A 27,841-nucleotide genomic window follows, 5' to 3' on the forward strand; every position below is an offset into this window, starting at 1 on the left:
CAGATCACGTGACTAAACAGTTTTAAACCTCTCAGCCAGAGTTCTAAATACACAAACTTGTTCAACAATGGAAACTCTCCCACTGATGCTACTGTAACATATCATTGGAACATTTTATATATTTATATAAAATAGATAGAAAATTTTATATTCATTTAAAACAAAAACAGATCAATTCTGTCTCTTTAAGTCATTCCATCTTCCTCCAAGTCCCTGCAGCATTTTGGTTCAGAAGAATTTTTAAGGAATTTAATTTCTCTCTCTTATTTCACAGAGTAGACACCATAGGATAAGTTATTTTACACCCACCTTCCCCTTGATTGCCTGTACCATGGACCCCATCACACCTCTTCAAAGCACTCCCTGAGGACTGTGATGCCTAAAGGAGAGAAGGACTCCACTGTATGGCACTCTGAATTCCCAGCTGGATGAAATTCCAGAAGTATTATATCCATAGGTTTGTGCCATGCAAACAGACTTACCTGTGTGCAGAAAGAGCCAGGTCCATGGGCAGAACTTGATGTGAGAAACCCCAGTGAGAAACCCCCTCCTCAGACACCACACAGCTCAAAGGACTGGAGCCTCCCCAGGACAGCCTTCCTGCACGGAACAGCTTCCCACAATTCCCTGATCCCAGGGCACCAGCCTCTCTGGCACTTGCATTCCCTCATCTTCTTATCAGCCTCTTCAGTGCCTGAAGCCCGAAGGCTTGTGCTGTGTTCCTTGCTGGTTCAGACTTCCTCCTTGGTTAGCAAGACATCCCCATCTTTGGGAGACCTGACTGAGACATAATGGCTTTTTGGGGCACAGACACATCCCTTAATCCCAGCAAGGCATCTTTCCTCCAGCCGAGGACATTCTGACCACCAAGTTTCTTGAATAACATACAGTTTAAAGCTCCTTTAGAAATACTAATAACTCATGAAAGCAGTGCTGCAAGTGCTCCCCACGTTCTACTCCATTTCTTCTGGTACAAATCACTCACAGCTCTGCACGTGCTTTAGTTTTTATCTTTAAATAAAGCTTCTCTGAATCTCACGGCAGTTATTCATCTTCTTTCAGCTCCCTGGGCCTGCACTTTCTAAAGCCTCTGTATTACACAGCAAGAGTTTCCAACTGCACCTGCTGGCAAGGCAAAAATGCATGTGAAGAGCAAAGCAGTTTAATTTGTGGCATGTGCAGACACAACATTTACTGGGGGCTTGGGGGTTTTTTTTGGTTGGGTGATTGGCTGGCTTTTTTGGTTTTGGCTTTGTTTTTTTTCCTTCTGTTTGCCCTACTTACTGGGTTTCATTAAATCAAAAATATTATGAGAACAATAAACACTTTGACCAGCAGGTAGCAGGAGAGATCAGACAAAGAAATTCAGTTTCCATCAATAGATGTAATTTTATCAGGAACTCCTCGGTATTTTGGGGAAACAGAAGAGGCAGGTCAGATTATTACAAGCAAATGCAGAAATATTAATTTCACCTTTTATTTTTAGTGCTGTGTAAGACAACAGAAGAATTCAGCAATACAAAAAGGTATTTAGTATTTACCATTCTCGTGGAGTTTGATATTGTTTAAATTAAAAAGAATGAAACAATAAGTTTATCATCTTAAAACATCTCTAAAGAGAAAGTGGAATAAAATCTGGCTTACCATCGCAACTATAAAGTTTAAATTGAAAAGAGTATTCTGACGAAATTTGATTTAAGAAAAAAAAAAAGGATGGGATATAGAATCATAGAATCATAGAATCGATTGGGTTGGAAAAGACCTCCAAGATCATCAAGTCCAACCCTTGGTCCAAATCCAGTCCATTTACTAGATCATGGCACTCAGTGCCACGTCCAATCTGCGTTTAAAAATCTCCAGGGATGGTGAATCCACCACCTCTCTGGGCAGCCCATTCCAATGCCTGATTACTCTCTCTGTAAAGAATTTTCTCACCTAATTCCATATACTTTAGTTGCTTTTACCAGACTAAAACTCACAGAATTTTTGAGGTTTGCTTTGAGTATCCTTTTGAATATAGGTACACTCCTCTTTCCAAAGGCAGGCCCTACCCAGGGGATCCCGGACAGACAGTGATGGTCACAGACAGAGCTCTGACACCCAGCCGGGTTCACAGCAGAAAGAAATGAGCAGCACGAGCCACGTCACAACCAAACCCATTTTAACAGCACCTGGCAGCAAACTTCCCTGCTCTCCTCTGAAAGAGAGAACTAAAGAAACCCCAGGTCAGGGTGCTGTGCTGGGCACAGAAGCAGCTAAAGACTTGAGGGGGAGGAATTCTGGCCCTACAGGACTGTGGGGCATTACATGAAAAAACCCCCAAGGCTTCCTGCAAAGGTAAGACTGTATGTGTGTTCAGGGGCTGAGCTGGAAAGGGGACATGTTCGTCCAGTTGAGCCAATATGCTCAGGAATGAGACTGGGAGTCCTGCCTGGTGCTGCCAGAGCCTTTCTGCCTATGAAGCTTCACCATCCTTTGTGTTTGGGCACTGAAACCTTTCAGATACTGAATCTTGATTGGGACATTCCCACACATTTCTGCAGAAGCAAGAAATGTGTAGACCGGAAGCAAAAACACTCCTATCCCCATACATGAATAAAAATATGAGGGGAAATGCAAAATATTCTCCCTGCTATTCAGATTTCCTTGTTCTTTGTGATGTTTTTCCATTTAACCTCTTGCAAAGATGTTTATTCTTTCAGGTGCTTTTAATGTTCTCTACCACAGGAGAGAGCTCTCACCATTTTGACTTGCTCAGCAGGACAGATCTCAGATCCTACACTCTACGGGTGAGGTCCATCAGACAGGAGTAAGATCAAACTTGATGCCCCAGAGGTGAAAATTTGCCTAAAAAGTACTTAAAAGGTTTTATTTAAGTTCACACTGTGGGTGGCATGTGCCTTTTTAAAATGAGAAACCACAAAACATACTGTGCCATGACCTGCTGACAGCAAAAGGGTTGAGAAGGTGTCTGGAGGTGTTTTGAGAGTCAAGTCTCAAAGTTCATGGCGGCTGCAGCAGCCTCAGCCTCCGTAAAACCAGAAGAGGCTGAAAAATGAAAGGCAACACCTTGATTTTCCCAGGCCGGAATTTGCTTTCTGTCAGTGATGAGTGAAGCTCTTGTGCCTGATCAATTGCAGGTGTCTCCAGTCCATAGAAATGCAGATGTTGCACTTTCTGAGTCCTACTGGGCTCCAGGACCTCTTTGCATTCCCACCCTGCCCACAGCAGCCCTGAAGGATAAGGGCTTCTGAGAAACATTCCCAGCTGGAGGAGAAGCTGTCAAAGTGACAGGCAGCAGATCCCCAGGAGAAAGGTGAAAGTGGAACCTTTGCCTACAAGAAGCTGTAAACTTTTGCCAGAGAATGCCCTGGGGCTCTGTGGCCCTCAGAAAAGAACTGTAGACTTAAACTGGGTTAAGACACCATTTGCAATGGGGATTTAATGCTTCACACAGTTCAAAAGGGTCTGAAGCCTCCCTGATCCAGGATGAGACCTGAGGACTACAGAGGTAAAACGATGGCTGAGCACAATACATGGACCTCACTAAGTTAAAGTAAGAAAACAATGAAAAAAAATAAACCAAAAAACAAAACAGATTAGAGCAGAACCATCATGACAAAATACCAAGCAAACCCACAAATCTCAGATTTCCTCATGGTGACCAAATTGAACAATACTTAATGAACCACTGGCAAAGAAATGTTAACCAGCTCAACTTTTCTAAAACCCAGTGTTCTCTTTCAGTAGCATCCAGGTGAAGAGATTTTCAGGAGTTAGCAAAGTAGTTTAGATTTTCAGTTGAACGCTAGACATCATCATCATCATATTAGTGAACTCTTCCACAGAAATGTAAGTTAGTTTTCTGAAGAGCTGGACTGTAGAAGTTATTCTACAGTTAACATAAATCTAGCAGAGAAATAACCATGGTGATGCCTAGACAAACATGAGAGACTCTGAAATAAAACAAAAAGTACAATACAAGCCCATACAACCATTTGAAACATGCAACCAAATCACTTAGATTTACAAAAAGCTGTTATATGATGTAAGTTGATTAAATATTGTAAATATTGGCATTTTGTGTAAGTAAAAGTGCTGATGGTGAAATTGGTTCCTTATGCTCTTTTTCCAAACTGGGATTGTATTGCAGCTGATGTAGTAAGATGTAGAAATACTGAGAAAAAATCAAGCAATTAATGTTTGTGATAATAAAAAATGCCATACTTTCTTCCATGTACTTAGTAGGGAATGGTGTGTTAGCTCTCACCCCTAAATCATCTGACTCACTTGGAATCCTTTGAAAAAAACTGAATTATTGAACATGTTGGACCAAGTATTCTCCAAAGTTTTGGCACTGAATCTGATGCTGAACTCCCTGAGGATGCAAGGGATCCTGAACTTAAAACTATCAAAAACTTTAACTGCCACTTTACATCAGACCTTGAGGGCTTTTTAAGATCTCTCTTTTGCACCTCTTAGAGTTGAACATCTTGGATCACCAAGGTACACAGAAGGAGGAATAACTCTTCTGCAGGTGAGCCCTCTCCCAAGATACCAGAGCAGACACAGACACTGTCTGTGCTCTTGTTGTGTCTTATTTCTTGGGTAATAATTTTGATAATAAAGTAATGGGATCCTTCTCGAATACTTTTCAATCCATCTAAGAGCCCATGCACTTTGTCTTATTCACTGCAATAAATGTAACTTCAGTTATAGTTTTGTGGGTTACAGACCTACTGCTGACTCGTCTGGACCAGAAGAACATCTTTTATGACTCGAGTTTCTTAGGGCTGTATTAAAAGGAGAAAGGGTGTGAATCAGAAACGTCAAACAAACAAGGCCCCACAAGACAACAGGAGTTGCACAGAAGAGGTGAAGAGATGCTCACAATGAACAGCTTCCAGGCATGTGAGCCCCTTGTCTGACACACGTGACCTTTACCTACAAAGATGAAAATTTCCTCACCCACAAGGCACATTTGTTGTGTGACTCAGCATGACCCAGACCTGGTTAACAGATCCTTGGGGCCAGGGGTGAGAATGGACAGGGATGCGTCATTGGGAAGGGCCAGGAGCATGGAGAAAATAGAAGTCCACAGACTCTGTAGCTTGGATATGAGCACCTGCATACTGAGCCATATGTTCACATCGGCTGTTGGCTCTAACACTGGGTGGAGAGAGAGCTTTGGCTTGGGGGAATGGATCTCTGAAGGTTTTTCTTATCCTGAACTGGTGAGGCCCTGGCACAGGTTGCCCAGAGAAGCTGTGGCTGTCCCATCCCTGGAGGTGTCCAAGGCCAGGTTGGACGGGGCTTGGAGCAACCTGGGCTAGTGGGAGGTGTCCCTGCTCATGGTAGGGGGTGGATTAAGATGAGCTTTAGGGTCCCTTCCAACACAAACCATTCTATGAAAACAATAACAGTCTTGGGAGGAATTTTTTAGCCCCTAGGCCAGTATTTAATGTGAAGAATACTCCCTTAGACAAAAATGGTATAATCAGAGGGACAGGAGGGAAAGGTCAAAGCACAATCATCACTAGTGATTTTGGAATCATTTTCTGTGCTATAAAAATGCTCATTTATACTGATGCCGTAAAATCTTGATGCTAAAAAATAACTCAGGAGCAGTTAATTGAGGGTGAGATAAGGAAAGGGTTTTAATTTGTGCCAAGGCAATAGATGTTACAAGACGCACCCCGGCTGTGCCTGAGATATCACATTTTATGATACCATCCATCCAATCCCAAGTGTGTCCACCCTGTAGCCTTTGCTCTGGTCTGCCCCAAGTCCACCCCCTGAGAATTGGGTCTGAGGGCCTTTGGGACCACCTCTTCATCATTCTCATCATCCTCAGAGCACAAAGGGTACACGGTCACCTAGTTCTTGACTCTTTTCTGTTGTTCAGGCCTGGATATGAGTGTTCTCTAAACACTATAGGCCTTGCCTTGACAAGAGACTAAACATTTCTACTGGATTTGGGGGTAGGATTGATATGGGGTGCATGGAATGGGGTAAGAGAGTTAAGGAATGTGTAAACTACTTGTGCTACAGGGTAAGGAAATGAGGGCTGCTGCTTTTAAAATCTACTTCTACTACTTATAAAACTTATAAAGCTTGCAAAAATTAGAAAAATAAAAAAACTAATAGGGGCTTAAGGCATCAATACCTTTGAATAACTAATAGTCCTAATAATTATAAACTAGACTTCCTTCTTTGAAATTCCTAGGCAAACATTCTTCGTATGAGGAAGATATCACAGAAATACAGAATGATTGAGGTTGGAAGGGACCTCTGGGGGTCATCTGGTCTCCCCTGCTCAGGCAGGACTATCTGGAGCTGTTTCTCGAGGACCATGTCCAGGTGGCTTTTGAATATCTCCAGGGACAGTGGTTCCACCTCTGGAGATATTCAAAGGCTCTCTGAACACAATCAAATATGGACACAATTAAGTCTGAAGGAGAATATAGATAGTACTGTTAAAAGGTATTGTACCAAAGAGTTCAGCTTAGAATCGTCCTCCATTTTTCTGGTATCTCTGGTTCCCTCACTGGACAATTTGGTTTTTTCCTATTTTGGGATAATTCCAAATGCAAAGGTGCTGGTTTAACAGAGAGCATTTTACTGTGGAGCACAATTTCTCTACAAAAGCTTTCCTTAGATCATATGAGCTGGGAGAGCTGCAGACTCTGTCCTCTCCTGTGGAATTAGCCACACTAACACAATCTTACTATTGGACTGTACAAAAGCTCCCTATTATGGGGTTTCTTCTGGAAACAATTCTATTCTCCTGTTTTCTTAAGATCTATGTCCTGTAATTCAACCATGTATGCAAACGTAAAGTGAAAAGCCACTGCTCAGTGGGAGGCAATCAGGAGGCCTCTCATGAAATGAGTGGCTGAGGTCGATTAAACACTCACTGTCAAAGATGTCAGCAAAAGCAGGTTTAATAGAAATTTGCAAAAGCTCAGCAAAGTCCAACGGCAATGGTCACTCTATTTATTAAACATACACAGGAACATCGAGTTAGAATTAATTTAGAATGATTTCTGCAGAGACTGGGGGGGGCAAAAAGAAGGTAGAGTTGTTAGAGAGAGACCATCCCACTGAGTCACAAGGTACAGAAAGGACCACCTTGTTTTCTCAACTGCCTCTCAGGGGAGGTGTGGATCGAACCATTCCTAGTCCCAGACTTGATCAACAGTTTATGTAAAAGATTATAACAACACTCAATCATTGACCTTTCCCTCCTGTCCACCTGATGACACCATTTTTCTCTAAGGGAGTGTTCTTAAAAGTTAAATCTGCCTGAGAGATTGGGAAAAGGTGTGGAGTGTAAGATGAAAACGTTCAGAGTGTCATCAGAAAATCAGGATAAAAATACTAGTGAGTGACTCCCCCTGATTTACATTATGGTGGTAGGATGCACTAAACAAGCATTTTACTGGATTTGGATTTGCCAGGCAAATTTCACTTCTCTTCTGCATAGGGTGAGGGTCTTCCTCCAGGGGTCTGCAGGGTCTGAGGGACAACCTGACAAAGCTTAATGAAGCAGACCCTGCAATGTTCTCTGCAGAGCCTGTCTTGAAGCCATCAGTAACTCAGCCAGTATGAGAAAAGCCTTATTTCTCCTCCAGGATGTGGTGAACTTGTTTTTCCAAACAAGGGGAGGGTTAATCTTGCACGGTGCAACTAAGTCAGAATTGTTGGCCACAACATCCTGCCCGTTGCTTGTGAGAAAAAGGTGAGCTGGGGCATGTGTGTGGTGGGGTCTATTAGTTCATAACCAAGTTGCTGTGGAAACTATCACCCCATCAAACATTCACATATTATTTCCTGTTGGCCTCTTCCTCATATCACTGAGTGGAAAAAACCAGCATGTTTTCTTCTCTTCTGCTCTGTGTGTTTCCCTCCCTCATGCTTTCAGCAAGCTATGTCTTAATTGAAGCTTCTGAATGTCCCAAGAGATACTTCCCTGCACAAAGTCTAGAAAAGACAAATCCAGCCAACGGGAAATCTGGGTTATCAAAGCTGTATTTCTAATCTCAGTGGTCATTAGGACAGTTGGGTTTCAGCAATGTCCATCCCAAATTCATAAGAAAAAGCACAGAACAAACCACAGCATTTTGGTCAAGGAAAATTTTATTTTTGTCACTACTACAGGAAACTAAAATGCACGTGGGATATATTTTGCAGAAGAAATACAGGTTTAAGAAAGAAATGTTTCTATGGTTGAACATTATCTGTTTGAATTGGATCACTTCAGATCCAACACAGGTCTTCTCAACCACAATAGGAAATTATTGTTAATAAAGCTGTCTAAAAACCAAAGCTATAAATGGCAACTATTGTGCCTGAATTGTCTCTGCAGTAACACACCAGTTCTACAGACAGTAACACAACATGCCTGTGAAACCTGATTTAAAACGTTATATAGCTCTCTATATATCTATATGTATTGATAGTGAGGATTGGGTTTTTCTACAACTATTGAGGCAGGTTGGACATTCCTGTGTAAATGCCAGAACAGTGGGGAGATCTACTCAGCAGGAGGATGAGGAGAAATGCACTCTCCTCAGTGCACAGAGAAAAAGAAATAGCAAAAGCAGTTACAACTCTTAAATCTAAATGAACTGGCTGGGCAGGATTGAACAGCATCAAATGTCTAAAGGGGAAGGGGCTGTGTTGTGTTCTGGGTGCTCACTGTCAGCAGATGTGACACTGCTTGTCCAGCCCGTTGTGCTGCTGGTTCACCTTCTTTCCTGCAGTTCTTCAGGTTCCTCTTGCCTTGACTCCACATGGCTGGAAGAGCAAAGGGTGTTTTAAACTACATTTAATGCAAATGGAGCAATAAATCACTGTTTGGGAGCTGTCCAGTCAAGACAGGTACACTACAAAACTTAGGCTGGACTATCTTTTGTGCCTCTTTGGACACTTTAATTTGAAAATCCCCCCTGCCTCCCCTCTCTTTACTCCCACAGGTTTGTGTTTTGGGATCCTTGCTTCTGAATCCTTATTTGTTTGGAGTTTTCTCCAGGCTTTGTGCTCTGGCACTTGAAGTAGTGAAGGAGGTACCTCTTAGGCTCTTCAGGCAATACCTGAGTTGCTCGGGCAAAGAAAATTTGGGAACCAGCCACCAAGAACTGAGCTCTGGATATAGAAAAGTGTTGTTTCCTTTGTCACGTGGGAGGCAGGGTGGGCTTCTCTTAATTGTTTTATTTTTTGGGGAGGGGGCCTGGTGTGGGTGCTTTTTGTGGGTTTTGCTCATCGTTGTTGTTTTTTTCCCCAGAAACCTGCAAGAGCTATTCAATGGAATCAGGAGCAGATGAATAGGTGTCGTTACCTGTGGGGTTAGAGAAGTACACACAGACGGGCAGTCACTCCTGCCACATGCTTCCAGTATCTCTACAAATCAAGCTGAGTGCTTCCTTACCTCAGAAAAGAACCAACTTGATACTCATGAGTGTATTGAAGGCGATGCTTTTTGCCAGCAGGACTCTCAAACCCAGCACAGCCACAGACAGCATGTTCACTCTCTGCACTGTGGTACCTGCTCAGGGACAGCAAAAAGAGGAGAGAGACCATGGCCTAAGTCTGGATGTTGGGATCTTGGCAGAAAGTGGAAAAAGCCACAGGTAACAGCTTCAGGGAAAGGAACAGCAGCAGAGGAAGAGATGCCAGAGAACATGGCAACACCAGGGGAGGAGGGTGTCTGTCTCCATTGCTTTTTGCTTCCTGTTGCTTGCGTGTTCCTACAGCAGCAACCTTGAAAAAGCAGCTTGTGTTTGATAAATATGTCATAATCTGTCTCCTCTCCCCTCGAGAAATTACCTTTCTATGCATTTATCCCCCAACCAGCAATGTAACTTCACAATCTGTTTCGGTCACTAACCTTGGGCAGAGGTGTCTGTGATGTTGCAAACCCTGTTACTGGTCCTCGTTACTGGTTCTTCAGCCTCCTTTTCTGTAGAATGAAAAAGAAAAGGCATTTTAACCCATATCCAATTTTTAGAAAGTATTAAAAAACTATTCCTATGGCCCTTTCCACAGGGACATGTGGGAAGTAGAGCCTGGGGCTCAGATGATCAGTCACTAATTCCAACATAAATCTGAGGAGACAATTTCTCCCTGCAGTTGCAGGAAACAAAAGAATTTCTAGGTTGTTTTGTTTTTATATTTTGTGCGATTGTTTTTGTCATCTTGAAGGTCATTCAAATAGGGAAAAGGGATTTAGTAAAAACCAAAACCAAATCACACCACCAGTTTAACTTTTTGTTGGCTTTAGAAAGGCTGTTTCAGGTTGTACTCCAGGAGGTTTGCTGCTGCAAATAAAATAAACTCCCATTTTAAAAAAATGGATTGTGCCTTCTCTCCTCCCCCATCAAAAGAAAAGTTTCTCCAATTTATTAAACAGTTGAGACCATTTCTTTTAGATGCTTTTAAACATCTTTCATCTTTCCCTGCTGAAGTACCAACTGTCTCTCTCGTTTCTGCTGCCCACCCTGGGCAGTGCAGACTGTCAGGGAAGAGCAGCACCACAAGACACTGTCTCCACAAATACGTTCCAGCTGTGCCCCCAAGTTGTACCTGACAATGCTGTAATGGTGCCAATGTCCAAATGGGCCTTGCAGGTCACCTCTGTGTCTTTTGTCACACTGACCACCTTCATTGCACTGTACAGCCCCTCTGACGCCAGAATGGGTGTGCTCTGTTCATACACGACCTCATCAGAGGACATCTCCAAGCTGATGTTCTTTGTACTGAAATTCCTTGCCAAACAAGCTGCTTTCCCAGTGCTGCCTCCTTCTTCCAGTTTCTTTGATTTCATCACAATGACTTGTGGGACAGAATGTTTTGGACTGCCTGTAAAAAAAGTATGGTTTGGGCATGATGGATTTTACTGCAAGCCTACCTGAGAGTTAAGTCACGAAAATTAATAGACACACCACCTGGGACTGATTTGTAGCATTATCAATGACCAACTGCCTTTTTTTTTTTTGCCATTACTTCTTGCTGTTGCTTCCAAAAGATCAAATTAGAGACAGAAAGGGTGTATGAGAGCAGGTATTTTATAGGAGATTTAATTCCACAGGATCTCAGCTTCCTTTTGCCAAAGCTGGTGCCTGTAAGTGAATTCTTCATTTTATAAATTAAGGACCTGCAAAGGAGAAGGGAACTTTTGTGCATGTCACTCCAAGAGTCCAATTATTCTGCTTTCTCAACAATTTAATTCCAAACAATGTCAACTCTATGAGGACTGCCTTGCATATTCGTGAGACATGAGGGAATAACTGTTTTTCCCTTTGCTCTCCCTCCCCTCCCCAAATCTCCTGTTGTGGTTGAAAGGTCCAACCACAGCAGGAGTGGCAGGGAGAGCAGAGGTCAGTTTGTTGCCTCACTGCTGTGCGAGGTTCCCCCTCTGAGTGACGTTACTTGCAGAAATGAAGTCCTGCTGCTGCAGGGGGGGGACAAGGCTGAGCTTTTCCATAACAAATGCTCAGGTGCAAGAAGGACTTCTGGCTGTAAGATGGGAAAGTAGGAGAGAAGCAATCGAAAGTCTGTGAATTGTATATCTCCACACAGAATCACAGAATCACAGAATGGATTGGGTTGGAAGGGACCCTGAAGGCCATCTGGTTCCAGCCCCTGCCATGGGCAGCGATGTCGCTCACTAGTTCTGCTCCAGAAGTTCCTGACAAGGCCAAGAACTTTCATTGTGGGGGAGGTTTTCCCCCCTAGACATTGCACAAGGTGTAAGACATTCCAACCAGTCTGCAGGCGATGAGGAGAGAGCAGGATTGGTCCTTGGTTCAACAGCTCTTGTGCCTGTTCCAGAAAGTGTGACCATTCTCACCCCTGTGCTGTGCCGTGTCGTCAGACCCACGGCTCCGGAGCAGTGGGAAGTGTAATGCAGAGTTTGTTTAATAAACTGATCGGAGGGAAAGAATATCCTGGGACCTACAAACATGATGCTCATGGACAAATCTTACAATATTCCTTCGAGTAGTGTAATAACCTTCAGTGCTGGTCCTTTAGCACTAAAATACCAACAAACATCGAGACATGAAAACGAGAGTTTAGACAGAATCTAAAAGATGCTGACAACTTTTCACAGGATTTGAGATGCTTGCTCTGATCTGTCAGAAATTTGGTTACTCTGAAATGTTAGATGTATTTTTTCAGTTTTGAAAGAATTTTAGAGTTGAATTCCCCTGGAAATACATGAATGACAAGAGGTTGACAACTAAAACAGACTGAATTTCAATGGTATAGCAGAAGCCTTCTCTGGGAATTTCTTAGAAGACATACAAGTAATGAAATAAGATTGCTTTACTTCCAGGAGCTGTCTTTTATGGTAACAGTTGGTCTCAAAAGAATTTTGTAACCAAAAAATCATTGTGATACCATGGGGCTTTTTTTACACAAAATATCTTTTCCTTCAGGTCAGGCCATATTTGGAGAATCCAGGATGACTTCACAAACCAATGTCAGGACTTTATTCAGATTAGTAATTTGAAATATAGTAAAAACATGTAACTGAAAGGAATCCTCTATCACCCTTCCTTGCCAGAAAGGCTTAGCTTATGAAAGGCTGTCAGACATACTAAAAGAGATTCACATGTTTAATTTGACAGGAGCATCCTGGTGGGTCTCTTTGCTAAAGAGAGGAGCATCAGGGGTTTAATTTTGCATGGTGTCTGCCTTGCAGTCTGGTCAAGGGATCTCTCATATCAAACATCTTGTGCATCAGAGGACACTTCACCAAAGTTTGATCAAGGAGCTCTGATTTTACACTCTTTCCCCATCACCCTAAAGTGGTAAGGAACTGAGGTGAAAGCCAAATCGTGCTCTGCCACAACTTCAGGGGTCAGGTCTGCTGATAAATCAGTCAAAACTACACTCTTGTCCATACCTACAGCAACCAGACACCCCACAGAAATCAGACATTCATCGGCAGGAAAAAAAGGCAAAATTCAAACAATAACAACTCAGAAAAGGATAATACATAAAGGACACCTACTTGGCTCCACGGTCAGTTGAGTTCCTTTCCCAAAGACAAGAGCAGCAGTTACACACAGTTAAAACACATACATCAAAAAAGGCTTGTTTTTTCTATTCTTCCTACACACATTTCCTTCCCAGGTGTTGTAACATGGTTTGCCAGAGCATTGTGCATTCTGCATTATCTGAGAAGATCTTTAAAGGCTTTTCATGTTTTCTCCTCTCCAGTATTTCCAAACAGCCACTACACTAACAAGCTGCTTCTCTGCAATAACTTACTGGGCAAGATCTTCAGCAAGAAACAATGTACACACTGCAATTGAAGTTAGTAAAGCAGAATAATTTTTATCAGACCCCAGAAGCCTCAGCTGAGTCCCACCATTTTGTACTACCTGAAAATACAGCCATGAATTCCTACATCTGCTTGTGTTTGGGAGATATTTCTGTATTACATTCTGGGATTTTATTAGGACAGAAAGTTGTACTTTTCTTTCATTTTAGTCTAACGAGGTCACAGGAAGAGTCATATATTCTGTAGAGTCATGGGCCTTAGTATTCTTAATGGAAGTTTTGTCTGGAATAAACCAACCCCCACCAAAACAAAAACCTTGTCTATCCTCAAGAGAATATGACTGAGGTATTCTGTAGTAACACTAATGGTTGTTATTTGATGTCATTTTGATTTGGAGCGAGTCTCAAAAGATTTGGATAATAAAGTATATCTACTCTAAACATCTTAAAATGCATATTAGTAGCTCCCAAAGAAAATCAAAACCAAAAGAGTGAGGTTGTTCACATTCTGGAAATTTAGGCTTCAACTTATTAAGTATTTCAATGGACACTGAGAGACTTAGATACTTAGGGCCCAATATCTTTTACTGTCACACATAATCTGAAAGTCTTCATGCAGCTTTGAAAATATCTCATCTTTAGCTACAAAAAGAAAAGCAGAGAAAGAATAGGTTTTTCTTCAAAAGGATAACTTGGCATTCCTTTGCCCCTTTGGAAGTGGAAGTGGACTGAGATTGTTCCAAAACAGACATTTATTCCCATGCAACATCTCCTACAGGCATGGGCAGATATTAGGCAGCACCTCAGGCAGTCCCAAGCCCTTCTGAAATGAGAGCAGGGTGTTTTAGGAATGTAAAATGACATGGGACATTTTTGCAGCACTATAAAGACATGCAGACCTCTGAAAGCACAGCAACAAGTCTGTGTTATCTTCAGGATAACACAGAGCAACCTGACAATCTCCTCTGACACCCCAACACTCACATTCCCATAGGGTGGGACATCCACCTTTTTTGTACATCAGGAAAGTCCAAATAAAGACAGGAATAACAACTATGGCTTGTTATCATCCCTACTCCCCACACCTGTGTTTTCAAAGCCCAGACAACTTGGGAGCCAGTTGTCTTTCATTCTAGGACGTCTTGGATATGAGGCACCTGTGAAAACTGAAGGCCAGGGATATTTATCCTCCTTCCTCCTCTGTCTCCAGTGGAATTGCTTCCCTGGGGACACTGTGAGTGTGGTGCCAGTGTCAAAACTTCTCCAACCAGACAGTTAAAGGTCTGTCTCAAAACTTCTCCCCACTGTGAGCTCTCCACTGAGCTGTGCATTCCTGCCCAGAGGGAGTCAGTGAAGATCCACTGGAGAAGAGGAGCCTTCAGAGTCAGTTTGGGCCACAGTGGTGTCCAAACTGGGAATAAATTGTAACATGTTCAGTAGTGCACACCTGGTGTTTGGGGATCATGGAATGAAGGTGTTACACAGAGTTAGGCCAGTTGTTCCTGTGAAACCTTCCTAAGCAGCTCCAAGCTGAGGATTTGGCTTGAAAGCCTGGCTGGAGAGAGAGAGTGCACTCAAGGGGTTATTGCAGCAGAAAATTCTTGCAGTGAACCCAAACCATTAGATTCCTTTTTCCTCCCCCACCTTAACTGTAACACAATTTTAGAAATAAATAAAACAAAGTACTTACTTGGTACAACTGTGATGGTGGTCCCTGGTCCAAATACAAGCTTATCATCCTCACACTGCTAATACTCATTGCAATAAATCACTCTTTCCACGTGGTAATCAAAGCGGTAGAAAAAACGGGAGATGAAAAGTTAGACATTTTTCCTAATTATCCATGTGTGCAACTCCTTGAGGGTATCCAGAGGCATATTTTCTTCCAAAACTGGAAAGAGAAAAACAATAATGGAATAGTTAATGACTTCAAATAGCTTGATTGAGTACAGGACTTCCAAGTTCACCCTTTCTTCCATATTTTAGAGACTCCATGAGCTCTATCTTTCCAGGATAAACAGAAATATAAAAAAGAATGCTCTATTTGTCTCTTTAATCATTACAGTCACCCATCTCCTTTCCTTCCCAAAATATATTGCCTTTTTACCTTCTCTGGGTTTTTGTACAGGGCCCTGTGCTGTTTATATCATTGTGGTACTCCAGCCCCTGTACACAGTGGTGTATTTCATTGCAAAAACTGCCTCTCTTCCGCTACACAGAATTTTGGATTATACAGGGAGTCATGTGACTTCTCAAGTGGTTCAAGACCCAACATACCACATGAAGAAACACAATATGGCTTTGAAGGAACGGTCTAAGAAAATTTCAGCAAGGTTGAATTAAAAATGAAAACTTGGGGATTACATGACACCTCTGAAAACTCTGATGAATTTAAGCTGGATAGAAAGCAGGAAAAAAATCAGTACACATAGTGTTATTTCAAAGCATTTCAGAAAATTCTTCTGACTTGCAGGAAGTTGTCTATATTTTCACCAGTAATTTGGTGTCATGCTCAGAAGCATGAGAAATGTGCCTCTCTTGGCTCTTAGAATTGGTATCTGGGGGTCACTTAGTACCTTTGAAAGTATTTAGGCTGCTTTGGGTAAGATGAGAAAGTAGGCTAAATGATGGTTCTTTGTTATGTAGAGGCACTGTAGCCATGGGAGTGACTATCAGAGATTAAAGGAGCTGTTGCAGAATTATCAGATCTTTCATGATGATCAACTTGTGCAGCATTAACACAATCTGGACCTTGATGGCAAAAGATGGACTCCACCTCTGAGTCTCTGCAGCTTCAAGAGCCCACTTCTCCCTTTTCTACCAAAGGAGAGGCAGGTTGAGTCTGTGCCCATTAGGATGGGAAATGGAGGTTGCCATGGTGACAAAGGCTGGGAGCTCCTGGCACCAAGGTGAAGGCTCTTGTTTCACATGAAGATTTGCAGCCACAGAGTAGACTCTGTGCTGTCCTGGCAAAGGAGGAGCTGGGAGCTCTGCCAAACAAGGTGTCTGAGCCCATCGCCCACGAGCCACACAGGAGCACCAGAAAAATTGGTGAGTGACAGCAATGGAAGGCTCCAAGCTGCTGGACCAGTCATCTCCTTGCCATGGACTCAAACTGGGGTCACTTTTAATGGACCTGCTCAACTTATTGCACCTGCAGCCCATTACCCCTCCTTCTCTTCCTTGGGGGTATTAATGACAGTGCCATGGCAGTCCTGGGAAGTAGCAGGCAGGCTCTGGGACTGTTGGAAGGAATGGGTTAAGAGCAGAAAAGAGGTGAGGAGGATTGTAAATCACTCATGTGACCTTGCAGTGGGGAATAACCCTTGATAACCCAGAGTGAACTGCAGCTGGTGACCCTCCAGCACAGACCGAGTTCAGAAGCCACTGTCTCTGTGCCTCTGCCTGGGTGTTGCTTTGAGATTCCTGGGGTTATCAAGGTAATGGAAACAAATTTACTCTTTGTGTTCTAGTCCTGAATCCAGTTCCAGCTGCCTGTCTGTGCTGACTCACATGGGGTGATGGTCAAGGGTGTGTGGGCCCACATGGGATTCTCCTTGATCCTGCTGATGAGGAGGGAGGTGGAGAGAAGGAAGAGTGGATGAATCCTGGTGGTCAACAGTTGGTTACACAGCTGGCATTGACAAATGGACTTGGTTTCTATGACCATGGGATCCTTTTGGAGGACTGAGGGCTCTTTGGAAGTGATGAGACCCACCTGATTCAATCAGGCAAAAACTTCTTTGCCAACAGACTGGCCAACTTGATAAAAGCTTTAAACTGGGAACAACAGAGGAGGAAGCAGAAAATAAATAAGTGAGAAATGGGATGAACAGGACAGGCTTCATTATAAAAAGAGAAAAAAGGGCTGAAAGGGTTGCACTTCAAGAGTGTGCACTAAATAAGGAAGTATTTATGGGTGTATTAGGGAGGGTTCGGATCATACTGAATCTTGAAACCACGACACCATTGAAAGCTCAACAAAAACCAATATTTATTACCAAGAGGTGGCCAACAAAATTAACAAACCCAAAAGGGAGGAAGGAGGAGAGAAATAAGGCCCCAGCACGACCTCCCCAGTTACCCAGCTGTTGCCCATAAAATTATCTTACCGACCTAGCATACCCATAATTACCCATAGCAGAAGCTGCATCCTTGGAGAGTCAGTAAGTTCACAAACTGGCAGGCGTCCCCGCCAAAGGCAACGTTGTCCCTGATGTGAAGTTAGCTCCCTCCAAGAAAGCGCTATCTGCTTTTATACAATTAACTGAGTGATCTCAGCCTAGGCAGGAGTGGTCATCACCGCCCAGCCAGAGGCCCTCAGTCCCACCCCCGGTTATGTAAGTGCATCTCTTCTGCACACACGTGGCTTTCCCTGCGCCCATGTACTGCACTCGGGGGGTCTTTCTTAATTGAGTCAGTGGGTTTACTTCATCCTCCTCCTCCTCAATATCTCCTTCAAGTGACCTTGGAGAACGATTAGCCAATCACAGAACACCAATTAAAGCAGTTTATACAAGAAGCTCTCTCTCCAAGGACGAGGTGCCCGTTTAACAGTACTTGTTTTCTTATAACTTGGTAGGGAAAGAACAAAACCTTTACAGTTGTCTGGGCCAAACACAGACCAAAAGTATCAGCATAAATTCACCCTGATACAATGGGGAAAAAGAAATCTCTCTGGGCTTCTGGGAAATTACCATGGCTGGGTGCCTCTGTACAGTGCCTGTGCAGGAACACTTGCAGGGTGGGGAACAAACAAGAGAAATTAGAGCTCCAACAGCAGCTGCAGGGCTACAATCTCTTTGACAGCAGAGATGTGGTGGGGCAGCTCACCTGACCCAGGAACTACAATGGGTGGTGCAGTGTGGGTTAGCACACATTGCCCGGGCTCCTCTCCAACAGAGAGTCCTGGAATGGTGTGGGTTGGAAGGGACCTTAAAGATCATCCAGTTCCAATTCCCTGCCACGGGCAAGGACACCTTCCACTAGACCAGGTTGCTCCAAGCCCCATCCAACCCAGCCTTGGACACTTCCAGGGATGGGGCAGCCACAGCTTCTCTGTGCAATGTGTGCCCGGGCCTCATCACCCTCAAAGGGAAGAATTTCTTCCTAAGTGCCTCTTTTTCCAAAGTCTTCTCCAGCTCCCTTGGAGCCCCTTTAGGCACTGGAAGGGGCTTGAAGGTCTCCCTGGAGCCTTCTCTTCTTCAGGCCAAACAAGCCCAGTTCTCTCAGCCTTGTAGTTTTAACACTGGTTTCAGAGCTGTGAGATCATGGAGATGTGGAGGGATAGCTTTCAGCAGTATTGTAGCAACTGAAGGCTGATTACCAAAGTCAGACTGAGAAGGGAAGCGAGTTGCAGAAGCTATTGAGGAACAAGGTGGATCAAGTCAGGTTGCAGAGCTGAAGGCCATCCAGCTGACTTTAGATATCACTGAACAAGAGAAATGGCCAGAGCTCTACCTCTCCACTGACTCGCGGATGGTGGCAAAGGCTCTGTAGGGGTGGCTGGAACAATGGAAAAAGACCGATTGGCAGCACAGAGGGAAACCAATCTGGGCTGCTGAACTGTGCAAGACATCGCTGCCCAGGTAGGGAAGTTGGCTGTGACAGTCTGTCATGTAGATGCACAGGTACCCAAGAGCTGGGCTAATGGAGAACATCACAACAATGGAGAGGGGGATCAGGCTGCCAAAATTAAAGTGTCTCAGGTGGATCTGGACTGGCACATAAAGGAGAATTATTTCTGGCTCAGTGGGCCCAAGACACCTCAGGTCATCAGGACGAGATGCAACATCCAGATGGGCTCACGATCAAGGGGTGGATTCAGCCATGGACACCATCTCCCAGGTTATCCATAACTGGTAAACATGCACTGCAATCCAGCAGGCCAGGGTGCAAAGCCTCTTTGGAATGGTGGATGATGAATTGAAATATAAATCTGGAGAAGCCTGGCAGATTGATCCCATCACACTCCCAAGACCTGCCAAGGCAAGTGCTACATGCTGACAGTGGTGGACACAACCCCTGGATGGCTGGAGACACACCCTGTGTCTCACAGCACTGCCTGGAACACCATCCTGGGTCTAGAAAAGCAAGACATTGGTGATATGGCCCCCCAGAAGGTATTGAGTTGGACAATGGGACTCATTTCAAAAGCAGCCTCATGGATACCTGGGCCAGAGAGCACCGGACGGAGTGGGTGGATCACGTTCCCTGTCATGCACCAGCCTCTGGGAAAAACTGAACTGTACAATGGACTGTTAAAAACCACATTGAAAGCAATGGGTGGTGGGACCTTCAAGCATTGGGATCTACATTTAGCAAAGGCCACCTGGTTATTTAACACCCGAGGCTCCACCAATTGAGCTGGGCCTGCCCAGTCAAAACCTCCACATACCACTGCTCAGAGCAAGCGATGGGGTGGCTTTAGCAGGAGTATTAAATTGGAGAACACCGTTCCTAAACCATGACAACCTCCTACTTGCAAATGAGGAAGAATTTCTGGTGGCCGTGAGGTTGCCAGGGGCAGCCTTGGCTGAAGTGGCCATGCAACATTTGAGCACAGGATCCAGAGAGAAGAGAGCAATGTAAAAAAGACTGGAGCCCTGGACTTCAAGAGAGCAGAATTTGGGCTCTTCAGGGATCTTGGAGGAATTCCACAGGTTATGATCCTGGACAGAGGAGGGGTCTAGGAGAGCTGCTCATTTTCAGAGATTAGCTCCTTCAAACTCAAGAATGGTTCATCTTGACAAAGCACTAAGTCAAGCAAAGGTGGTAGAAGGCCAAAACAATGAACAAAGGGCTCCTGAATAAACTCATAAATGGTGAATACAAAGCAATCATATGTGGCTCAAAGTCCTTGCTCTGATGTTTATAGCTGGGACACTGCTAGTGGGAAGTGCCCTTTCTGGTCTCCTGTTCTTGTTCCTCAGGCACCTGCTTCTGGCCAGTGCTGGACATGAAGTTCAAAGGATCTTTGTTCTTAGCAAAAAACCTCCTCTGTGCTCTGAGACAAAGAGAAAAACATAATGCTGAGCTTAAAAATGGAAACATCTAAATACAATAGGTTAATGCCCACTTTTTCAATTTGAGCTGGTGATCAGATGTCTAAAATGACATGTTTGTCAGATCCAAGATCTGATGTTGAGTGCTGAAGAAATTAGTTTTGCGTAAAAAGATTTTTCTGCTGTTTGATTCTGGCAATTGAATTTGTGTATGTGCACAGAGCTGTCTGAGGAAAAATAGACCATGTAGGGCACCATGTAGGGCACCTTCAAAGCATGGAAGTGAGATAGTTTGTGTGTGATGGTTCAGTCATTTTAAATCACTGTGGTACGTACTCCACACTGTGGTAGACAGTTTTACAAAAATATTTTTTTTTTTCAGTGCCAGGTGATGTCTGCTCTTTCATGTCTTTGAGGAGCTGGCTTTTATTTTCCTGTTCCTCTATACTGTTCTACTTCTGAACATCTAATACTATTCCAGAGGATGCTCTACACTAAAAATAACATTATCATTATTGCTTTTTCTGACAGATAAGGTAGTTAGTATTAATCTCATTAAAATATTGCCCATGCTTGTAGAAAAGGAATTTTGCTGTTAGAACTGTTCTCACTGAGAGGATCTGATTACTGGTTTGTCTTTTAACAAACGTCAAGAGAGTTAGGGTGAAATATTTTAGAGTATCTGGAGACCAGCTGGGTATCAGCAGCAGGCTTATTAATTTTCAATTTATTTTCATTCTGTATTTCCTAACTTTTTCTGGACCTTCAAGCATTTCTGTCCTCAAAGCCTATTTTCACTCCAAACTAAAAATCAGTCCATGTTTATGAATTGTTCAGAAGTTATTTTGGTTTAGCTGATAGTTGCCTTTTAATTTGATTTTTATCTTACTTTTGTGATTTTTATTAGTGGTAACTTGGAATTGTGGAGCAGTTTCCTAATCCTCAGATCCAGTTCTAGGATACAAAACCAATATAGCATTATTTCATCCTGTTTGCATTATCATTGTCACCAAGTGTATTTCTCATTTGTAATCAACAGTTTTTAATCCCAGTGCTGCTATTTTCCATTGTTAACACAGGCAGGTTCATCTGCTCTTCCCTTTAGTGTGTCAAATTGTTTTCTCCTCCTTATTGCTTCACTGCTCCGGGAAAGCTGTGGAATGTGCTGATGTGATACCTTCAGCCTGGCATGACAAAGAGAACAAGCTCAAAACACCTCCTGCAACAGGCCTGGGCTCACACAGGTGCCTCTCACACACCCTTCACTCGCTGGCAAATCTTCCCCAGCAGGGAGACCTCGCCCTGCTTGTCCCTGAGATCTCCGAGGCCGTTAAACAGCCTGTTCCCATTGCAGTGCCACAGAGCACAGCTGTGCTCACAGCCTCCCACGAGCCACACGCTTGAATCCCTTTGGCTTAAAGTTGAGTTCTGCCGTTCTTTTGTCTATGTCTGTCCCGGTGCAGGCCCTCCAAAAAATTACTGGAGGTGCCCCACTACTGTCAGTGACGTGTTGGAGAGAATGTTTAGGTTGTGTTCCACTACATGATACTGAAGAGCCCTCCTTGAGTTCTGCTTCAGAGGAAACGGGAACAGAGGGAGTCCCCCTCTCCTCTAGAAATGTGTCACAGGCAGATGAAGATACATTTCAGAGGTTGTTTGAATTCCTTCAGTCCTTGCTGAAAGGTTGACACTGCTGTTTTCCAAAAGAAAGTATCCTGGCCCTTCCAGCATAATTCTTCTTGTTCCCCTAAAAATCTCCATTTGTATTTTAACAAAATTTTCTCCTTTTTTTGGTGGGGAGATGGGGGGGGACCAGCTCACTCTGAGCCTGTTTTCACACACATCCACCTGATTTCATCACACATTTACAAGAGCCTGTGTCCGTGGATTTTTATTGATGGAGAGCTGGTTCTGGAATACCTGGGTCAAGAAGGCAACTTTTCTCTTAAAGGCTGTGCTGGGAATTCTATTCTTCTGTGGACAGAACCATCCCATTCAACCTTTCTTCCAAAACAGATGTTATTGGTCGTGGATTCTCTAGAGACACTATAAGGGATCATAGGAAACTAGATATTTAAGGTGAAACAGTAAGTCACAACATTCCCTGTGGAGAGGACAGGTAAAAGCAGTGATTTGAAAAAGTGAGCTACAATGTCTGTTGGGGGAAGTCCCTGAGCTGCTGACACCTACAAGAAAAGAGGGCAGTAACAGAAGAAATAAAGTGGCCTTTCCTTTGTATTTGTAGCCTTTGCAAGACATTTGACAATGGCCTGACCATCTCCTATGTTGAATGGCTCCTAGATTAATCCACTGCAGCAATTCTTCCACAGAGCCAAATGGGGGGCAAAGTCTGGGGACAAATGACCCTCCGGCATCTGCAGCTCTTGTAGAGGATGCCTCGGGCACTGTGCCCATGTACACAAGCACATGGATGCATTTGCATGGGTCTCCAAATACCTTCCCTGAAAATCTGCACTTCCAAGTAAAGAAATGAATGGTCAGTCCTCAGAATAAGAACACCTGTGTTTATTCACATGGAACCAAAGACAGGAGTGCAGAGAAGGAATTTTTTTAATCATCTCCTGGGAAAAAAACATCTTGGCAGTGCAGTTCCTGGTGCAGGGCCACTCTCTTCTAAGATACAATTAATTGACTATGGTTATGGGCTGCTGCAACATTCCTGTGAGACTCCCTAAACAATATGAAGTGTCCAAATGCAGTTGACTTCTGCCTTTCCATGGTAAAATTTTAACTCATTCAATGCTCATTTGTTTCTTTGTCATGGTTTCACCACAGATGGCAACTCAGGGCCACACAGCTGCTGAAACAGTAAAAATGAGAAAATTCATGGGTTTAATAAAGAACCCAACAGTTTAATAAATAAAGCAAACACTGTGAGTACAAGCAAAGCAAAGCAAAGAATTCATTCACTAGTTCCATAACACCCAAGAGTTCTGCCTACTCCAGAAAAGCACAGAGGTTACATGGAAATGCAAATGCCATCACTCAATGTCCCCCCCTTCCTTCTTCTTCTTCTCCCATCTTTAAATGCTGAGCATGATGTGATATGGTCTGGAATACCCCTTTGGTCAGTTGGGGTCAGCTGAACCAGCTGTGCTCCCTCTCAGACTTTGTGCACCCACAGCTACTCCCTGGTGAGTGGTAGGAGGAGCAGAGGAGGCCTTGACTCTCTGTCAGCACTGCTCAGGAATAACTAAAACACCCCTGAATTATCAACACGGTTTCCAGCACAAATTCAAAATATAGTCCCATTCTAGGTACTATAAAGAAATGTACTCCAGCCAGAACCAGCACATTATTTAATAAAAACAAACAAACAAACAAAAACAAATCCCCAAACACCCTGTTTCCCTGGCTCTGTCTGCCTGTGGGAGATACTGAGAAGGAAGTGATAAGTTAACATGTTCGTGGTTTGGGGTGTGCTTGTGGGAGACTGCTGCTGTTATTGCTACTGTTGCATCTGTTTCTGGGAAAAGACAGCCCAGACTAGTCTTGAGAAGTCTGGGAAGAGTCTTGCCTTGCAGCAACCCCAAAAGACCCCACTGGGTAAAGCCCCTCCTTCCAGTTCTGCCCTGGCCCTGCCTGTGTTTCAAGCACTGTGCCCTTTTCAAGTTCTCGAGTGCTGCAGAAATAGGTGGCCGTGTCTGCAGCTGTTGGTGAGAGCACTTCCAGCAACAGCTGGTTCCTGGAGGGGTCTGCAGAGCTGGTGACTCGGGTCTGGAAGGATGAAGCGATGTGCTGGAGCCCTGTGAAAGGATATTGCAGCACTATGTGCTGCAGCTCTTTGCCAGGAGTCTGCCGGATCCAGTCCCATGCGTAGCTGCTGTCGGTGATGGGGACACCAGAGATGTGACAGGTAAGCGAGACAGACTCTGACATCTTCCCTCCTGTGGGGCCTGAGGCCTTTGTCTGCACTTGGGAAAGGCCACCTGCAACCCCAGGAGACAAGGATGAACAGACAGGAACAGCTTAAGCAGTCACTTAAACTGCTCCGCCACATCCCTGGGTTTCTGCTTGTGATCTCCAGGATCCAGCAGCTGCAAAACCTTGCTCCCTTTAGAATCTCAGATCTGGTAAAGAAACACAGGGTTCCGTAATCTTCCACTGAGCTCCCAAATGACCATCTAGAATTTCCCCATTTCCTCTTCTCACCCCTCAGGGAGCAAAACTCATGAGCTAGACTGAGTGAACATGAGCCCTGCCCAAAACCACAGCAGGGCTGTTCACACCTCACCATTTGCACTGGGTACCCGTAATACTGGGAACCAAGGGAAACAGGAAAAGTTGCTTCTAAAGCTGAAGCAGTTTGGGAGGTGAGAGATGAGCTGACTTGAAAATTGAGGAGAAGACAAGAAGAAGGGTTAGAGCTCATTAGGGGACAGCAAAAGGTACACTCAAACATTTGAAAATTCTATGCTGTGACTACAGGACTCTTTGGGAGCAAACCTGCACATCTGTGGGACACAGCCCCTTCCAGCTCCGAGGCTGGGACACTGACGGGTGGTTTGTGTTCAAGCTCAGCCGATTTCGTATCTCTGTGCAAACAGCACAGAAGTAGCGGGCAGAGTCCCCAGCGTGCAGGAGGTGCAGGCTGAGAGATGCCTCAGAGCGGGAATTGTCCCGGGAGGCTGTGGCTCGACCCTCCACTGCTGGCCCAAACTGAATCTGTGATGAAAAATGGCTTATCCAGGACACCCACTCGACCCCCACTCCGGGTGCCTGACGGTACCAGCGAACATAATGATTCTCGAAGGTGAAGCCGGACCCGCGGCAGGAGAGGAGCACGGACTCCCCGGGCGCTCGGTGCCCTCCGCCGGCCTCCTCCAGCCTCAGCTGCGCCCACAGCCCTGCGGGGGAGAGCGCAGGAATCGGGCAGGGCGCGACCACGGACCGAGCGTGTTCCCCCACTGCCCCGGTGCCCTCAGCCCCGGTACAGACACAGCCACCGCCCCTGCCGCCTCCCCGCTTTTGTTCCAGCCTCTGTCCCTGCCCCTGCTCCCGCCTCTCCTCTCCCGCTCCCTCCTTCCCCAGCGCCGGGCTCGCTGCCCTCCCCGCCCGGCTCTCACCTGCCGGCCCCAAGGCCAAGGCCAAGCCCAGCAGCCACGGCCCCAGCCCGGCCGACATCGTGCCCGGCCGCGGCCGAGGGCTCCGCGGGAGCCGCCCCCGAGCCGAGCGGAGCCGCGCTCGGGCCGCTCCTGCCCGGCCCCGCCTCGCCGGGGCAGCGCCGGCGCCTCTGCCCGACCCCACAGACCCGCCCCGGCCCCCCCGGGACACGAGAAGGGGCGAGCACGGGGATGCCGCGGACACAAAACAGCGCTGCGCAGATGGAGAACACATTGTCAGAAAAGGACCGAGTGTTCTTGTGGACAACTTGCCCAGAAATTTGCCCTTGGAGCACAGAAGGTCACTGGGATCCTGGGCTGTGCTACACAGACTACTGCCAGCAGGTCAGGGAGCTGATGGGGCCTCTGTGCTCAGCAGTGCTGAGGCCGCACCTGGAGTACTGGGGACACATCTTGACTCCCCCTACTAGGGAGATGGATCTACTGGGAAGAGGCCCACGAAGGGCCATGAAGGTGATTATGGGACTGGAGTAATTCTTGCATGACAAAAGGCTGAGGGAGGTGGGACTGTTTACCCTGGAGAAGAAAAAGCTGGGGGTTGGGGAGGGGGAGATGTTCCCTTCTCAATGTATAGAAATATAAAGCGGTTTAGAATCATAGACTAGTTTGAGTTGGAAGTGGAATTTCAAGGTCATCTAGTTCAACCCTCCTGCAATGAACAGGGACATCTTCAATCTGGTCAGGCCAATCTTCATCAACTTGATCAAGCTCCACCCTATTTGTTTCATGGTTGAAACAGATACAATTTCTGAGGGCAACTTGTTCCATCACCGTCATTATAAAAAATTTCTTCCTTGTATCTTGTCTGAATCTATCCTCTTTCTGTCTAAGACTGCCACCCCTTGTCCTGTCCTTGCAAACTATGTTAAAAATTCTGTGCCCATCTTTCTTTTAAGCCCTCCTTGTATAAATGAGGCATCTTCCGAATTCACCCTCTCTGTGATCCTGTGAAAGACTCACTCACAGGCCCATTCACATCTTGCCCCAGCAAGGGGAAAACTTACTTTGCAATATCTGTCAGTTACAGGCCACCTGAGGAGGGAGGCAAGGATTCTTAGTGTAGAAGTACCAAGAGAAGTTATTTTTTATAATTTAGCTAAGCACATGGCTTTGGGAAGATGGGAAAGAACATTCTCATTTGACCAGTTGCCTGGCACCTGCGAGGTCTACTGCTGGCTCTCGCTTATTGCTGGAGGCTGCGTTCCTGGGCAGAGTGCATGGGAGGAAATTCAATCAGGAAATGATGAGAAGAAGCTCTCCCTTTCCCCCTCACAGCCACCCAAAGACCACTGCTGGAGGATTGCTGGGGGTACAAGTGACAAATTTCTCCCACAGCAACTTCTTATCTACACTAAACCAACCCAGTTCTCCCAGTCTCTCCTCATATATCAGCTGCTCCCTTCCTCGTCTTCATGGCCCTTCATTGCACTTGCTCCCATATGTCCATGTCCTTCTCATTCTGGGAAGTCCAGGAGGAGACACAGCAGTCCACAGTCTCACCAGTGTTGAGCTCAAGAGGATTCCTCCCCAGTGAGCAAAGAGTCAGGTCAACATGCCAGGAGGCTGCTTGGATAAACAAGGCCAGGGAAAATGCAGACCCAGTGCTGAATGGGATGGGGATCTGCTGACCAGGACATGGAAAAGGGCTCAGGTACTGAATGACTTATTCACCTCAGTCTTTACCAGCCAGACTGGCCTTCAGGAATCCCAGTTCCCAGAGTCCAGGGGGAGAGTCTGGAGCAAGGAACATGTTCCCTTGCACAATCCATGTCACTGAGCCCTTTTCTAGTCCATAAAAAAAGGACTTTGTCCACAACGTTTCTAGGGAAGTCAGTGCTGAAAGCATAACTGAAGCAATGTTGTGGTTTAGGTTCTCCTCAATTCAGTGCCCCCACCAAGACTCTCCACAACCACACACTGCTCTCTCTCGCTCCCCCTTCCCCTACCCCTGCCTGCTGTGACAGAATGTAGTTGAGAATTGGAGGCTCAAAAGGCAAAGAACACATAATGAGGTAAGAACAATTTACTGGAAACAGCAATGAGATAAGAAAATGAACAGTAGCAGAAACTCCATTAATTACAAAAGGTGTAAGAAATTATTCACATGGACAAACATCCATGATAACAGAAAATACCAGACAGCTCCTTCTTCCACATTTTCTCAACCAGAAGGATCCCCTTCTCCTCGCAAGAGTCCTTTTGCCCTCCACCCCCAGCAATGACATAAGGTGGTACGGAAAAACCTCTGGGTCCCAGGCATGTCCCCACCTGGATACTGCAAAAATTAATCCTATCCTGGCCAGAACCAGGACAATGAAGAACAGACAATTCTCACTCTCTCCTCATCCACCAACACCCATCGACTGGTTGTAGGAGGCTGTAAATGTGGTTGAACAAGATTTC

General features: G+C 45.0%; 1 protein-coding gene and 1 gene segment (V, D, J or C); both read right to left on the reverse strand.

Annotated features, from left to right (window-relative positions):
- Nucleotides 1-8,121: 8,121 nt before the first annotated feature.
- The window catches only part of LOC113996254 (M1-specific T cell receptor alpha chain-like), a 36,939-nt gene continuing 17,219 nt past the window's right edge, over nt 8,122-27,841 (reverse strand). Inside the window, exons 3-8 of the mRNA XM_039387758.1 lie at nt 22,554-22,572; nt 13,019-13,075; nt 10,585-10,860; nt 9,890-9,961; nt 9,431-9,547; nt 8,122-8,799 (exon numbers count right to left, since the gene is read on the reverse strand). Coding sequence (XP_039243692.1) covers nt 9,432-9,547; nt 9,890-9,961; nt 10,585-10,860; nt 13,019-13,075; nt 22,554-22,572 — 540 coding nt within the window. The 3' untranslated portion in view covers nt 8,122-8,799; nt 9,431. The remainder of the gene's footprint in view (nt 8,800-9,430; nt 9,548-9,889; nt 9,962-10,584; nt 10,861-13,018; nt 13,076-22,553; nt 22,573-27,841) is intronic.
- On the reverse strand, nt 24,201-25,571 carry LOC120324553. The segment is given in 2 exon segments: nt 24,201-25,162; nt 25,382-25,571. Coding segments are annotated over 2 exon segments (483 nt in total).

This window comes from Pipra filicauda, unplaced genomic scaffold, assembly GCF_003945595.2.
Source record: "Pipra filicauda isolate LSUMZ 115617 unplaced genomic scaffold, ASM394559v2 scaffold589_size259243_pilon, whole genome shotgun sequence".
Classification (NCBI taxonomy): domain Eukaryota; kingdom Metazoa; phylum Chordata; class Aves; order Passeriformes; family Pipridae; genus Pipra; species Pipra filicauda.